The following is a 14166-nucleotide window of genomic DNA, read 5'->3' as shown; positions in this document are numbered from 1 at the left end:
AGATGAGGATCATACAGTGAAACACACGTAATATAGCGTTCTGCGTTTACAGGGCGTGTCAGTAAAGAAACGAGACTACGATTGAATGCGAACGGGCTAACTCCGATTTCACAGCCTTGTGGCACATCTGGCAAAGTTTTGCCAAATTTTGTCACTCAAGATTATTTTTCAGGCTTTCACTTGAAATGCAAATGACCTTGAAAGGTCAGTTTGATTTGATCTTGTGGAAACCAGCCACTGAGCTTTTGGTGTAATTGGCAGCTTTTATCCATGAGACTGGAAGACTCAGAAAGGCATTCAAGTAAAATTAAATAAGGTCAAATAAAGTTCACCTGTAAACGTACTCGTGCATTTTAGGCTCAACCAGAAATCTCACCTGAAAGGGCGCAAATCTTGACCTTTGAAAGAAGATTTTTTTTTATTATCTCGACCTGGGATTGTCCGTTACTGTTCTTGTTACACTACTTTTGACAGCCAGTCGTGGACATGAAGCCAAGAACAACGTCTCACTCACACACAGACACACCGAGGACATTAAATAGAACAAGGCACCGTGGGTAATAAAAAAAGGCCAACATTACCCACCGAGAGTCTGTGCAAACTTTTTATCTTTTCGGGAGCTTGACTGATTGTGACAACCATCAACTGAAGGACCTTCCTAACTTTTTAAAAATGTCTTCTACCAAAACATGCTGGACGGGTCCAAAAGCAATAGAAATCTCTCCACGATACAAAAACAAATAAACTGAAAACTCAAAAACAAAAGAAAATTAAAGTGAGGGTTTCACAGTGGTGCTTTGTCAAATAGACGCTGAACCGGGATGTCGTCTGCGTGAGAAGTTGACACCCGTAAGGATATGCTGGCAAAAGCTCCTTCAATGAACGAAAAAGTGAAAATAACCAAGACACCAAAGTAAGGCTAGACCCACGGCAAGTTTCAAATGCCCCTTTTTGTAGTTTAAGCAACAAAATGTCTCAGTAGGGTTCACTTATATGGTCTATTCCGCATCCTTCATGATGTCCATGTGGAGGGTGAAAGAAAAAAATGAAGGGAAACCAAAGCAAACGGAAAAAAAAGAAAAAATGAAGATGAACGTGGTGGCAAGGGGACTCTAGGTTCGGTGAGTGCAACTTTGGTCTACGTACTTTCCCGGGGCCAAACTACCACACCCCGTCGGTCCAATAGATGTCCCGCTGGTACATGGGCGCATTTGCGTAGTGGCCTACCTGTTTGCTGCTGTATTTGGGCGGGTTGGCCTTGTAGCTGTAATCCGAATATTGGTCGGAGCCTGTGGAGTTGTTGTCACCCGTGCCCACGAAGGTGTTAGTAGCAGGGAGGTCCTGCACCGCCTGGTGCTTCTTGGAGGCAGAGGGCGACTGCGGCTGAAGTTGGATAGATGGCAGCGGCGAGTTAGAGCGATAGTGGCGCCCCAGATCGGGGCTACCCGGCGGGTAGTTGAGGGGCAGATGTATTCGGGGGCTGTCGCTTACGGCTTCGTTGATGAGGTTGAACTTGAGGCCCTTCTGGAGGCTGGCCTCCTCCTCATCTTCCAGAGGTTTGGCCGGTTTGGGAGCTTTGCCTTTCTTGCTCTTTTTGCCCTTGGAGTTTTTGGGTCCCTGCTTGGGGGCATACAGGTCTTTGCTCTCTTTCTTTCCCGCTTGGTAGCCGCTCTTTGCGTCCTTCTGGAGTCTGTGCCGGATGACCACCACGGCCACAATGACCAGGATAACACCGGCGATTCCGGCCAGACTGCCATACAGGATGTTACTACGCTGCGCCAGGGCATAGTTGGGGTCCCCTGCGATGTCCCGGTCCAGGGGGGTGTACAAACTGTGCCCCACCAGAGCCTCAATCACTGACACATTCCCCTTGGTGTCATTGACAAAGACATGTACCAGCGCGGTTGTGTGACGGCGTGGCTTGCCTTTGTCCCGAACCTGAACCACCAGCCGATGCAGCCCGTTGTGCTTGCCGGTGAATTTCTGCGCCAGTGTGATCTCCCCCGTGGTGGGCGAAATATGGAAGAGTCCAAAGGGGTTACCCCCAGTGATGGTGTAGTCCAGCTCAGCATTAAGTCCGGAATCAAAGTCCTCGGCATCCACTACCGCCACGAGGGTCTCCAATGGGGTGACGGGGCTCAGGTATGTGTAGGATGAGTTGGCAGGTGTGGTGACATAAGGGGCATTGTCGTTGTCGTCCAGTACATTGATGGTGACGCCCACATAGGAGGAGCGAGGGGGGTCACCGGCGTCCACCGCCTTTAATTGGAAGGTGTAGGTGCTTTCCTTCTCTCGATCGAAGGAGATGCTGGACAAAATGTTTCCAGTGCCATTCTGGATGACAAACTTGCCATTGTCGGGCTCAACAAACAGCTTTACTCTGGCATTGTCGCCCTTGTCAATGTCCGTAACGGTGACCACCCCCACGGGGTTGAGTGGTGGCATGTTCTCGATGACGGAGAAGCTATAACCGCTCAGCATGAATTTAGGGTCATTGTCGTTCCGGTCCAGGACGTTAATTACCACTGTTGCTGTGCCAGTTTTGCTCGGGACGCCTTTGTCGGCTGCCGCCACACGAAACTCGTAGCGCTCCATCTCCTCACGATCCAACAGGTTCTTTACTCGGATCTGGCCGCTACTGCCGTCAATTTCAAAGAGAGTGGTGGATGAGCGCTCCACAATGCTGTAGACCAGCTCAGCATTACTGCCACTGTCAGCATCAGCGGCCAGCACCTGTAGCACCTTGTCACCAGGCTGGTTCCCTTCAGCAAAGTCAACTTCCACAATGGCTGGGGAGAAAATGGGTGTGTTGTCATTCATGTCAGTGACCTGCACTTTTAGGGAGTTGGTGCTAGACAGAGCGGGGTTGCCGGAATCCACTGCCACGATCTCAATCCTATAATCCTTCACTCGCTCGTAATCCAGCAGCGTGGTGGTCTGCAGGAAGTATTTCCTTTTACGGTCATTGCTGGACTCACCCAAAGGCTGTAACTGGAATGGGACATCGCCGGCTACCACACATGTCACCACCGCATTCTCCCCCTCATCACGGTCCGACACTTGGACCAACGCCACAGCAGTGCCCACCGGCATGTCCTCTGAGATGTTGGCGATTCCATCCTGGTGAGTTACTAGGCCAATGCCGCGGATCTCGATAGTGGGAGCATTGTCATTCTGGTCCCGGACCTTGACGGTCACCAGGACTTTGGAGCTCTTAGAGTTTGGCCCGCGGTCTTTGGCCACAACGAAGAACTTGAGAATGCTCTCCTCCTCACGGTCCACCATGCCTTTGACATAGATGATTCCCGTGGAACGGTCGATGCGCAGAAGTCTCTGGACTGCCTCGGACATCTGGTGCAGGCTGTAGTCGATCTCGCCATTGGTGCCCGTGTCAGCATCGTTGGCGCGGACCTGAAAAGACAGACAACATGCGTTTACCCTTTCAAGGCTCACCACTTGAGTCCCAAATGACAGAACCATGAAAACATTTGAAGACATTACCAAATAGGTAGTATGATAACCCCTAACCAATGACTCAACCCATAAAGTTAAAGTTAAAGTTAAAGTCCCAATGATCATCGTCACACACACATCTGGGTGTGGTGAAATTTGTCCTCTGCATTTAACCCATCCCCATGTGATTTTGATCCATCCCCTGGGGGAGAGGGGAGCAGTGAGCAGCAGCGGTGCCGCGCTCGGGAATCATTTGGTGATCTAACCCCCCAATTCCAACCCTTAATGCTGAGTGCCAAGCAGGGAGGCAATGGGTCCCATTTTTAGAGTCTTTGGTATGACCTGGCCGGGGTTTGAACCCACAACCTTCCAGTCTCAGGGCGGACACTCTACTACTAGGCCACTGACAACGAATTTATTAACCTTCGCCGTATCCATAACTCCACTCCTAATCCTGCTCATTAGCCTAGCCCACCAACCTTTACTTGAAATTCTAACCCACTAAATTTTACCGTTGACCCTAACCCTAGACGCAACCTCTAACCTAATTTATTAAACCTAACCATACACCTACACAAATATCATCCCTACAGCATTAACTCTAAACATAAACCCAAACCCTTTCCTTACTCGTTCTCGCTAATCTCCAGATGCAGCCAATCCCATAATCACTCAGATCTTACCTTAACCTAAACCCTTAACACCTAAACCTCGGTTGAAGCCCTAGCCCACCGACTAACCCAAAGAGTAACCTATTAACTTTAACCCCAATTCTAAATCTGACCCCCAACCTAACCTACTAACCCTACATATAAACCAATTTTATCCTAATCCACCAAACTCGCACGAATAAATAACCTTAACAACCTCTGACCATAACGATCAAGCAATTTCCAACATAACATTGTACCGGACATGTTAGTTCAACGAGAGAGTCCAACAGACTTTCATGACACCAGACGTATTAGTCAGATTATTTTCCGTCTTACTCCCTCGCAAAAAGTTATAAAGAGAGACAGCGACTAGCTAAGTTACCGCTAAAAATATTTCCCCTCGGTCCAGCTGGAAGCTAGAATCATTGAGACAGGCGGCGGCTCATTGCCCTTTAACGGACACAAATGAATGTTAATGCTCTTCTTCTTAATAGGACGAAAGCACAGCCTCCACTTGGGAACATTAGCAGCGGGAAGGGAGGACCCATCATAGCCGCTTGTGATACGCATTCACTCAGCCAAATAAAGCAAGTTTGATTAGGAAAACAAGAGCTGCTCTGAATGTCCAATTGTCCTGGCACATAACGTTCATCATCTTTGGAGATCATTAGAAGAATTGTGTTTGTCTTTTTAATACTTCCTTTTCATGGAAAATAATAAGATGGCTACATGAGTGCACGTTAATGTTATTATTTTTAGAACAATACCCTACACCTGTCAGGATAAATAAAAGTCTTAATCAGACTTTTGACATGGGGGAACAAACGCTATTTTTTCAACTAACAGAATTTTTAAACACGGTCAGGATACAAACAACTCAAGGAAGTGCACTTTGATTCTTGGCATAAGTGAGCGTTATGACGGGAGTTATTCCCTAAAAAGGTTCTTCACCTTCTAAACATGTTTTCGTTCTACCCTAAGTGACAAATCCACCTAAAGGCTAACCCCGAACTATAATGCACACAAATGCACGCACACACACAAGCCTCAATAAATATTTACTGGAAAGCAGTACTTGATACGGACATGCTCAGAAATTCACCTTGGCAAGTGAGACACTCTTACATCATTGTAGCAACACAGTACGTCTCTTTTCTTCATTGTGGGGTCTGCCATCCTCAAAAAGGATTGAAACATTACACAAATGTTATGCAGCTGAAAAGGCCCAAGTTCGTAGCACAAATCATATGAGTGGGGTGAGACACCCACTGTCTTGACCTATAGTAAAACCCTCAGGCTGACTCACGGAACCTAAGCCCAACCCTAAACCGGCCGGGCAATTAGCCATAAACCTTGCTCCTAACCTTGACCCCTTAATGTCTACCACTACCAAACCTCCTAATCTTGAGCAACCATTAAGCCTCCCCCACTAATCTTATCCCTAACCACAAACACTCTTGCTTAAAAGTATGATTGAATGTCCAAGGGTTGTATTGGCACGTACAGTTAAGTTCAACTCATCTTTAACTTTGGAGCTCAAACTGGAAGACGTTAGTGTGTCTTTTCTTTCTATTTCATGTTAATAAAAAAAAGATGAATTCAGCAGCCGTGTTCTCTTTTTAAAGCAACGTCAGGGCGTGAAAGGTTGCTTCGCTCCGCAGAATCCTCGAGGCATTTGTAAGAGCAAGACGGGAGGTTCATCCGACCTCCTAATCAAAATCTTCTTTGCCCCTTGCCGAGTGAAAGCCGACAGTCGGAAGCTGCTGATTCCAGTCGCCAGCGGTTAGCGCTGAAGAAAAGATCATTTCTCCTGCCCATTGATTTGCTTTCCAGGCGGGAAGGCTTTAAGGAGCGCCGCGTTTCACCGAGCGGCCTGTAAATTATTGACAGCTTGGGGCAGGATCGCCTATCGAGCCGACGAGCAAACGGCCGACAGAAGTGCCGTTTGTCTTCCACGCTAACAATTAACCAACGTGACCCGCTCTGACGCTTTAGCTCACATTTCTTTTTGTAGTCGATTGTCTTCGCTTGACCACTAATAAGGCAACTTGACTTTTTACGTACGCGATTCAACGTCCTGTTACCGGGATTTAGAGATTGCGAGTCGTCCGTCTTGTATTGATTGTCAGAGAAAAGATGCAGCGGACCTTATCTAAAAACCTCCCATGTCAAATGACTACTACAAGATTAGTGTTGAAAAGGACAACAGCAACTAAGGATCCGAAAATGTCAATGCCTGGAAACAATCAATTACAGCCCATCATTTGAAGGTGCTAAAAAATGTTCTGGATTCAAAAGCACACAAGTAACAAAGAATGAGGTCAATTGCGACTTGTCCTGTTGATCAAGAAAGAGAGAATGCCAAGGGGTTGTTTAAGCGACGTAAACTCTAAGAAAATATATGGATTGCATATACAGAGTAGGCAAAAAGTGTGTCGCTAATTCATAGTCTTGTTTTTGTGTCAAACTGTATTCCTTTACATTTCTTTTCAAATAAAGCTTGCTACCTCCACATTAAAATCTGTCTAAGGATAGGTGGATTCATTAAACCATTAATTGAATCATATCAGGAAATCTACAATCAGATGCGTACTTCCATATCTGAAATTAAGATTCAAAATGGTTTGTCATGGAAATGAAACTTTGGGGGGTGTTATTAATTAAGGTTGGGTTGTAATTATTTTTTTATTTTAATCAACATGTTTCACATTTAGCCGCATTCATTTGAAAAGGTGTCACTTGACGAGCATCGCCTTCAATAATAGCAATAGATAATCCCTGATTGGCTGTGACCGCTCACAGTGACGCGGAGGTTTGTTGCAGAATCAGCTAGACAGAAGTATAAAAAAAAAAAAAAAAAAACTCTTCCCAGAATGTTTGTTAATGTTTGACTGAGGTCGACATGCCAACAATCGCCTCCTTCACCAGCGCTACGTCACATGCTAACAAGGCTACCTTATGGGTGACTCACATGGAATTTATCACCTTGGCAAATCCTGACTGTCGCAAGTCTGTGACAGTGTGGAAGATAAAACGGGTATGTTCAGTGGCAGAAGTCCAACTTGGGAAGCAGGGACCACTTCCGACCAAAATTGACAGGTAAAATTACAGTCCGACCACTCTGCGGTGTAAAAAATGCTCTTGTACACCAATTTTGCAGAATCTATAGCCCAAGATGGCTGTGTGAAATCACAATCACTTCTTTGGCTCTTCTGTGTTGCAAGGAGTTTTCCTACAATATTTCACGACAGACCTTGTCACACATCTAAAACCCCTTTCACGCTGCCCATAAAAAGGAAGCTTTTCCCCATGTTTCTGCGTGAAACATACCGGCACGGAATGGGAAACAAAGATGTCTGACGCCATTTTTATGTCACACTTGCTACCACACGGGAATATGTGTTACTGTGCAAAAGAACGAACATGAACAAAGTCAGCGGCTGGAGGCGGATGAGACAGGGACCTTGATTAGACTCTTCCAGGGCCACAATCATCCTCCACAGCTACCCGACGTCTACATTTCACCCGTGGTAAGTCTTGAAAGATCGTGAGAAACATGAGGGACTACATCAGAATGTGCGAGGCCTGGAAGGAATGCACAGCATTCGTGGTAAACCGCAAGCTGAACCGTTGTGCACCTTTGAGTCTTTGGGACTCAGCAGCCCTATCTTCCCACAGTACCGTGGGAGACCGTGACAAAACTTAGCAGGACTTCAACAATGGTGAAAAGAAATGACAAAAATCTCACTTTTTGTACTCTACTTTTTGGATTCTACTGACCTGCAGCACCGAGTGTCCCAGCGGGCTGTTCTCCGCCAGCTCAGCATCGTAGTGACTTCTCTCAAACGTTGGCGCATTGTCGTTCTGGTCGGTGACGACCACCCTCAGCAGGGCGCTGCTGGCCCTGGGCGGCCGCCCACCGTCCACCACGCGAATGTTTAGATCGTACGAGTCCTTCTTCTCACGATCCAGGTTCCCCATGACAACCAGCTGGGGCACCTTCTCGTCCGTGTCCACCGCCACCTGCAGTCCAAAGAGCTGTTCGGCGTCGGGTCCTGTGCTCAGGGAGTATTCGGCCACGCCGTTACTAGCGGCATCACGATCGGTCGCCATGGGGATAGAGAACAGAGCCCCCACGTGGGTGTTCTCAGGGATAGACAGGGTGAGAATGGGTGAGGAGAACTGGGGCGTGTTGTCGTTGGAGTCCAGAACCTCGATGCGGCCCTCGATGAGGCGAGGCCCTGATCCGATGCCTTTCACCATGTCCGTGATGGACACCTCGAACTCCAGGTAACACTTGTCATCATCAAAGAGGTTGCGGCAGTCCCTGAGGGTCTCGCGGTCAATGGAGATCTCGGTGGTGTAGATGTCGCCCGTCTTCCCGTCTACGCGGAGGTAGGGAGAGCCCACCTCCAGCTTGTACAAGTGCCCGCTGTCAGGGAGCCCCTGGTCCGACGCCAGGCTGCCCACCAGGGTGTTGGGCGGCTGCTCCTCGAGGACCCGGTAAAGGATGTCAGTGGGGGTGGCGTTGCACCACGACAGCAGTGCCGCCGCCAGGCAGAGTAGGAAGTGCCGCCTTGGGGCCGCCATTAATCTAGAAGACAAAAAAGTGAAAAACCGTTTAGACCAGAGGGTGGAAGACAACTTTAACTTTGCGACGTTGTAACGTTGTTTGAGCTGTGTACACGTTACATACAAAGAACAAGTGAGGTTATTGGAGAGCCAAGTGTTCTAATTCTTCGATTTCAAGTCGGCAAAAGAGCAGCAAATGCTCAGCCTGTTGCTGCTGGCCACTCATGTTGCCTCCCTGCTGTGTCACAAACACACACACACACACACACACACACACACACACACACACACACACACACACACACTTCCATTTGGCTGTGAATGAGAGTGTGTGTTTTCTTTGAGAACCGGTAAATAGTCCACTGATCGCCAAGGCATTTCACACTCACTCGTTACCGTGGAAACGCCGCAATCACTCAAATTGTGTCACCTTGTCATCCGATACGTTACGATGATTATGATGGGGTGTCTAACGTCACAACTGTGAAATGCATGTTTTGTTCATGTATGGCCGCCGCATACAGCACTGTTGACTATTCCTGCTGCTTTTTTTTTCTACATAAACAGTACATACATGGTGTAACATTATTTCCGTCCAGGTATGTTTTTGTCATGTTGTCACTCTGGTTCTATTGTGTACTGTGGATCGAGTTTGTCTTCTTACTTTATAACTTGCACTTCTCGAATGTGTGAAAAGGATTTGATCATCTCTTTGAAGTACGTAATGCTACAATAAGCAACGAGCGAGCTCTTAATTTAAAACAATCTTTCCCAAGATTTCTGTTGTTATTGTATTTATTTATTTATTTTGCTTTGATCCATTCTGAGGAAACATCAATGTGGGAAAGTATGAAAAGCAAATAGACATATTCAGAGTGCATGTGAATACACACACACACACACACACACACACACATACACACACGCATGTCAGCAAAGAGCATGTGAATGCCGCGGCTGGAATTTGGTGAGACATAAAACAAACTTCTCATGACCTCAAAACACAAAAGTCACAAATGTCACAGCATGCTTGTGTCAAAAAGTTATGCAATACATGAGAGACTAAAAGCTATTTTTGAAACTTGTTATCCTTGAGGGATTCATCACAATTGCAAAAGTGATGGAAATGGTGGTCTGGTAAAGAAAACAAACAAAAAGGCTTGTTTGGATTTTAAGATGTTTGCTTGTTCTTGTCCTTGGATGAAATTGTTTGACTTCAAATGTTTTTACGAACATTTACTTTTTCAAACGTTTGTCGTCTGCAACTTTTAATGAGGTTTTCGTGTTTTGCCATGCGATCCGTTCAGCATCGGCATCACGGTACTTCACACAGGTCTAGTATTCAAGTCAATTTAGTTTTCTTTGACAAAGCTACTACAAGACAAAAGACACACAGCGGAAATGTGAGAGTGCGTGCGTGCGTGCATGTGTGTGGGGTCCAGCTAGGGCGCATGACAAAAGGGATTACACTAATGACTCCATTCACATTCTATTGTTTGATGCAGATTAACACACACGCACGCACATCTATTGACATACAGTAATCTACAGTAGCCAGTTTACGTTGTGCTTTACGTGATACGTGTTAAAAATGCCAACTTTTCATGAACTAAAATGAAAGTAAATCCAAAGTCATATGACTTTTTCATGTTCAAACTAAACCAACAAGATGGAGAATCAGATTCAAGGTTGAGGACATGAGGAAAACAAAACAGAACAAAAATATTGCCACTTTTGGCAAGTCACCTGAATGCATCATGCAAAAAAAAATAAAAGCAAACCTTGGTGGCAGGTGTTAACTTGTTGAAAGAATAAAAGTAAATCCAAAGGCATGTGTCTTCATATATATATATATATATATATATATATGAAGACACACACGTGCTAGGGCAAAGGTTACACTGCATGGAATCATTTTTCATGAGGGATGTAGATGTTTATGAGAGATGGCGTGGACATGTCTACTTCCTGGACATGTTTGAGTCACACTCTGGGAGATACCCGACACGTTGCGTTGACAGGTGTCAGGAGGAAAACAATAACCAGACGCACACACGCATTTGTGTGAGTGTGTGTCATGAGGTTGGCGGCCTACTTGACAGGATGTAGGGAAGGAGGTCAAAGTTGAGTAGGCCGCAAACTGTGCGCTGTGCATGTAAATAGTCTCAAGCCAAACCCTCCTTCATTCACGCGCTTTCTTGCCCCTCCGGCAGAACCGGAGAGACCGGATTCGCCGCCTCTGACTTACACACGAGCGCACACACACACACACACACGCACGGATAAACACACTGAAACTCTAAATCCACTTACAAGAGTCTGTGTGTTTCAAAGACAGATAATAAAGGATAACACAAGTTCTTCAAGGCCTGGGGATAGCAGTATAAGGACCCAATTATAACTTTCTCATTCTTATCATTTTTAAAATGACACCCCCTCCTTGAATAATTCTTATCATTTTTAAAATGACCCCTCCCCCCCGGAAAAAAAAAATTACTATTGAGAGGCTGGAAGTGAATTTGGTGCTTGTGTATCCCCGATGAGAATGCACAGTAATGAAAAGCCTGCTCAGCAGTAAATTGAAACTACCTTAATTCTTATAATTTATAAATATTTTACCCACACAATGAAATCTAGTTTAAGGGTGCATTTATATACTCCCCAAAAATGCCCAGGCTTTTCAACATGTGGATCCTTCTGGAAATGTTCACATTTATGGGTTCCGCACTACCATCCTTAATATCCCCAACATTCACTCATTAGTACACTTAGTAAACTTTAATATTTTGCATTTTATTCCTATTCCTATTATACGTCCTTATCACTTTATTCCTGTGACAAAATCATCTTTAAAACATGCACAATTTTCAGAACATTTATTTTCGGAACGCTGGACCCATACCACCTCAAAATCAGCTTCATTTGTATAAGTCACAACATTTTCTTTGGTAAATACTTCAGAATGATTGGAGGCAACAAAAAAACTTACAAATCTATAGGTTTAGGGATCTTGGCTGACCCCCCCCCCCCCCCCCCCATCTGTATGTTCGAAACATGGATACTCAAGGCTTGAGTCTTCAAATTTTAGGCATCTCATGTAAAACATTTTTGCATTATTTCTATAACAATTTCGAAGGCTTCAACACACGCCGGAATATCTTTATAGGTCCTAGATACAACCCCGCCCAGGAGACAGGGCCCCCACATACACAGAGCTTTGAGAACATGTTTCGAGCATGGGTATCCAAAACCACTCAATTTTCATTAAATATATTTTTATCATTAATCCTACAACGAAATTTGAATCGGCTTGCTCTCAAAAACATAATTTAACAACACATACAGACAAGGTCCTAGATACCCCCCCCTCCTTGGCTTTTAAACTACTTCCGAGCAACCCCCCCCCCCCTCCCTCCCCCCCAAAAAAAATTGGAAAGCATCTGCGCTTGCCACCAGCCAAGCTTCAAATTGCAAAGAAGTCCATCGTGTGAGGAACTCGCATTTACGGAACATCGCTGATGATGCAAAGAAATGCGCTTTTCAGGTCCCGAGAAAGATGATGAGGATGTGATTGCGTTAATTTTCATTTTTAATGATTCCAAACATCAGCACCTGCCAAAAGTGGATCTGATGGATATCAAATGCAGCATGCATGTTCATTTTTCTTGGACGCACAGAAATCAATCACACTTAGTCATTTGATTTTGGGGTCATTTCTCGGCAGAGGTCCAACTAGGACACTCTCCATTGGGATTCATTTGTCTCAGCTCGCAAAAACAAAAACGAGGAGGTGTGGTGACCCTTTGAGTAAAGCTCGTCAAAAATGAGCTCCGGAGACACAGTCTGTCAAGGAGTTCACAAACTTGAGATCAGACAGACTTTCTTTGTACTAAGATCGTATATGGAGCCCACCAGAACGCAAACCAGCACGACTGCTGGTGTCAGGCAGGTTCTATTGGATTCAGCTGGACGGGGGTCGATACGGATCAATGCTGCTTTAAGTGCAATGAAGGCGGAAATGAACACGCTATTGGTTTTAATCTCGAATTCATTTGGACAACAAGTGTTTCAAATCGCACCATTCTTCAACAACGCACATTCGTTCTTTCAACTATTTTAAAATGTCTTTGAAAGCGAGTCATTGTAGTTCAAAAGAATCATGGAGAATGTGATGCATGTGAGCAGGTGGATGTTTTCCTACCTGGAGCGGGTGAGCGCTGCGCGGTAGCCTAGTTTGGAGCACTCCAGGCTCCGCTTGTCGTCGGTGTCCACTCCGGAACTCGGAGAGTGCGAAAAAGCAGGAAAAATGGGATAAAAATCCACACGATTGAAGAGTGAATAGCAGTTGAAATCCAATGAAGCCAAGAGAATATTCCTCTCTCAATTAAGTCCACTTTTTGCGAGTGAGACACGGATCAGCCGTCTACGCGGCGGAGGTCCGCATCACGTCCGAGGTTCTGCGAGGCGGTGGTGGAGGAGGTTCCGGTTCTTTGGAGCAAGAAGTGAGCGGGGGATGTAAACAAATTTAAGTTAAAAGGAAATGGGGGGAAAAAAGAGGATAAAAGGAAAAAAGATTATAGAAAGAAAAAAAACTCTTCTATGATGTCAATTCGCAGTGCCGTCTGATACTGTCCGGTTCCGGTGCGCCTCGGCTCGGTTGCTCGCTGCTTACTCGCGTGCTGCTAGGCTGCCGCCCGGGTGATGACAAACTGAAGCACAGTCTTGCAAGCTTGCAACTACTCTTTCGCTCGCGCTCTCTCTCTCGTCCTGTGAGCGAACGTCTCTCTATCACAGGGACGGGAGGAGGGAGGAGTGGTGTGTGCGTGCGTGTTGGGGGGGGGGTCGGCAAACGGTCTGGAAGTTCTTCTATTTTACACTATTTATATTCAAATAATAAAAAAAAACATGTTGGCATGGCTGTTCTCCTCAAATCAAGAAGCGCTTTAAAAGCTTTTGTAATTATTTGCTTGTCAAGCCACACAACCTCGTATGCACATTCTGACCTCAACATCAAACGCCCCACACTGCTTCCCTAACCTCCACCTCTGTATTTATCAATCTTTTCCGACTACAATAAATAAAAATCATTTATCTTTTGCACTTTACCATTCTCGAGCGGCAGTGTGCGAGTGGCTGTGCCAGTGCGTGAGTCGCGGAGATCCGTGAGGTTGCCATCTGCCGGGCTTTGACCGCCCTCTACAGGCTACCTTTGGAAGGACAAGGCGGGGGACTTGGTGAAGTTCTGCATAGCCAACCGTAGATTGTATTTGCTCATGTTTGAACAGTTACATGCTCGTTTGAAAGAGGCGGACGCAATTGAAATTTCGATTGGGTCGCAAGCTTGTGACAAGAGGTCATTGAGGAGAGTCAACACGGTGGTCAGGAATAGTGAAGAATGGGAGAACAGTAAAAGGAATTATATATATGGACACATAGATAAGCTGCTTAAAGCTGAGGCATTTAGTTTTTTGTCTGTGTTTATGTGTTA

General features: G+C 45.7%; 1 protein-coding gene across 5 annotated transcripts in view; it reads right to left on the bottom strand.

Annotated features, from left to right (window-relative positions):
- Positions 1–14166, bottom strand: part of LOC148403770 (protocadherin-1-like) — a 142135-nt gene that overhangs the window by 67599 nt on the left and 60370 nt on the right. For 2 of the 5 annotated variants that reach the window (XM_088357175.1, XM_088357255.1), the window contains exons 1-3: positions 12880–13449; positions 7887–8700; positions 1228–3411 (exon numbers count right to left, since the gene is read on the bottom strand). In XM_088357175.1, the coding sequence (XP_088213301.1) occupies positions 1228–3411; positions 7887–8696 (2994 nt within the window). In that variant the 5' untranslated portion in view covers positions 8697–8700; positions 12880–13449. Of the gene's footprint in view, positions 1–1227; positions 3412–7886; positions 8701–8802; positions 8968–12879; positions 13451–14166 lie in introns of those variants that run through there. The other 3 variants (XM_088356928.1, XM_088357096.1, XM_088357012.1) reach the window with 3 other exon arrangements.

This window comes from Syngnathus floridae, chromosome 1 (assembly GCF_059516105.1).
Source record: "Syngnathus floridae isolate MCC-2025c chromosome 1, RoL_Sflo_1.0, whole genome shotgun sequence".
NCBI lineage: Eukaryota > Metazoa > Chordata > Actinopteri > Syngnathiformes > Syngnathidae > Syngnathus > Syngnathus floridae.
This window is presented reverse-complemented; position numbering and strand designations above follow the sequence as displayed.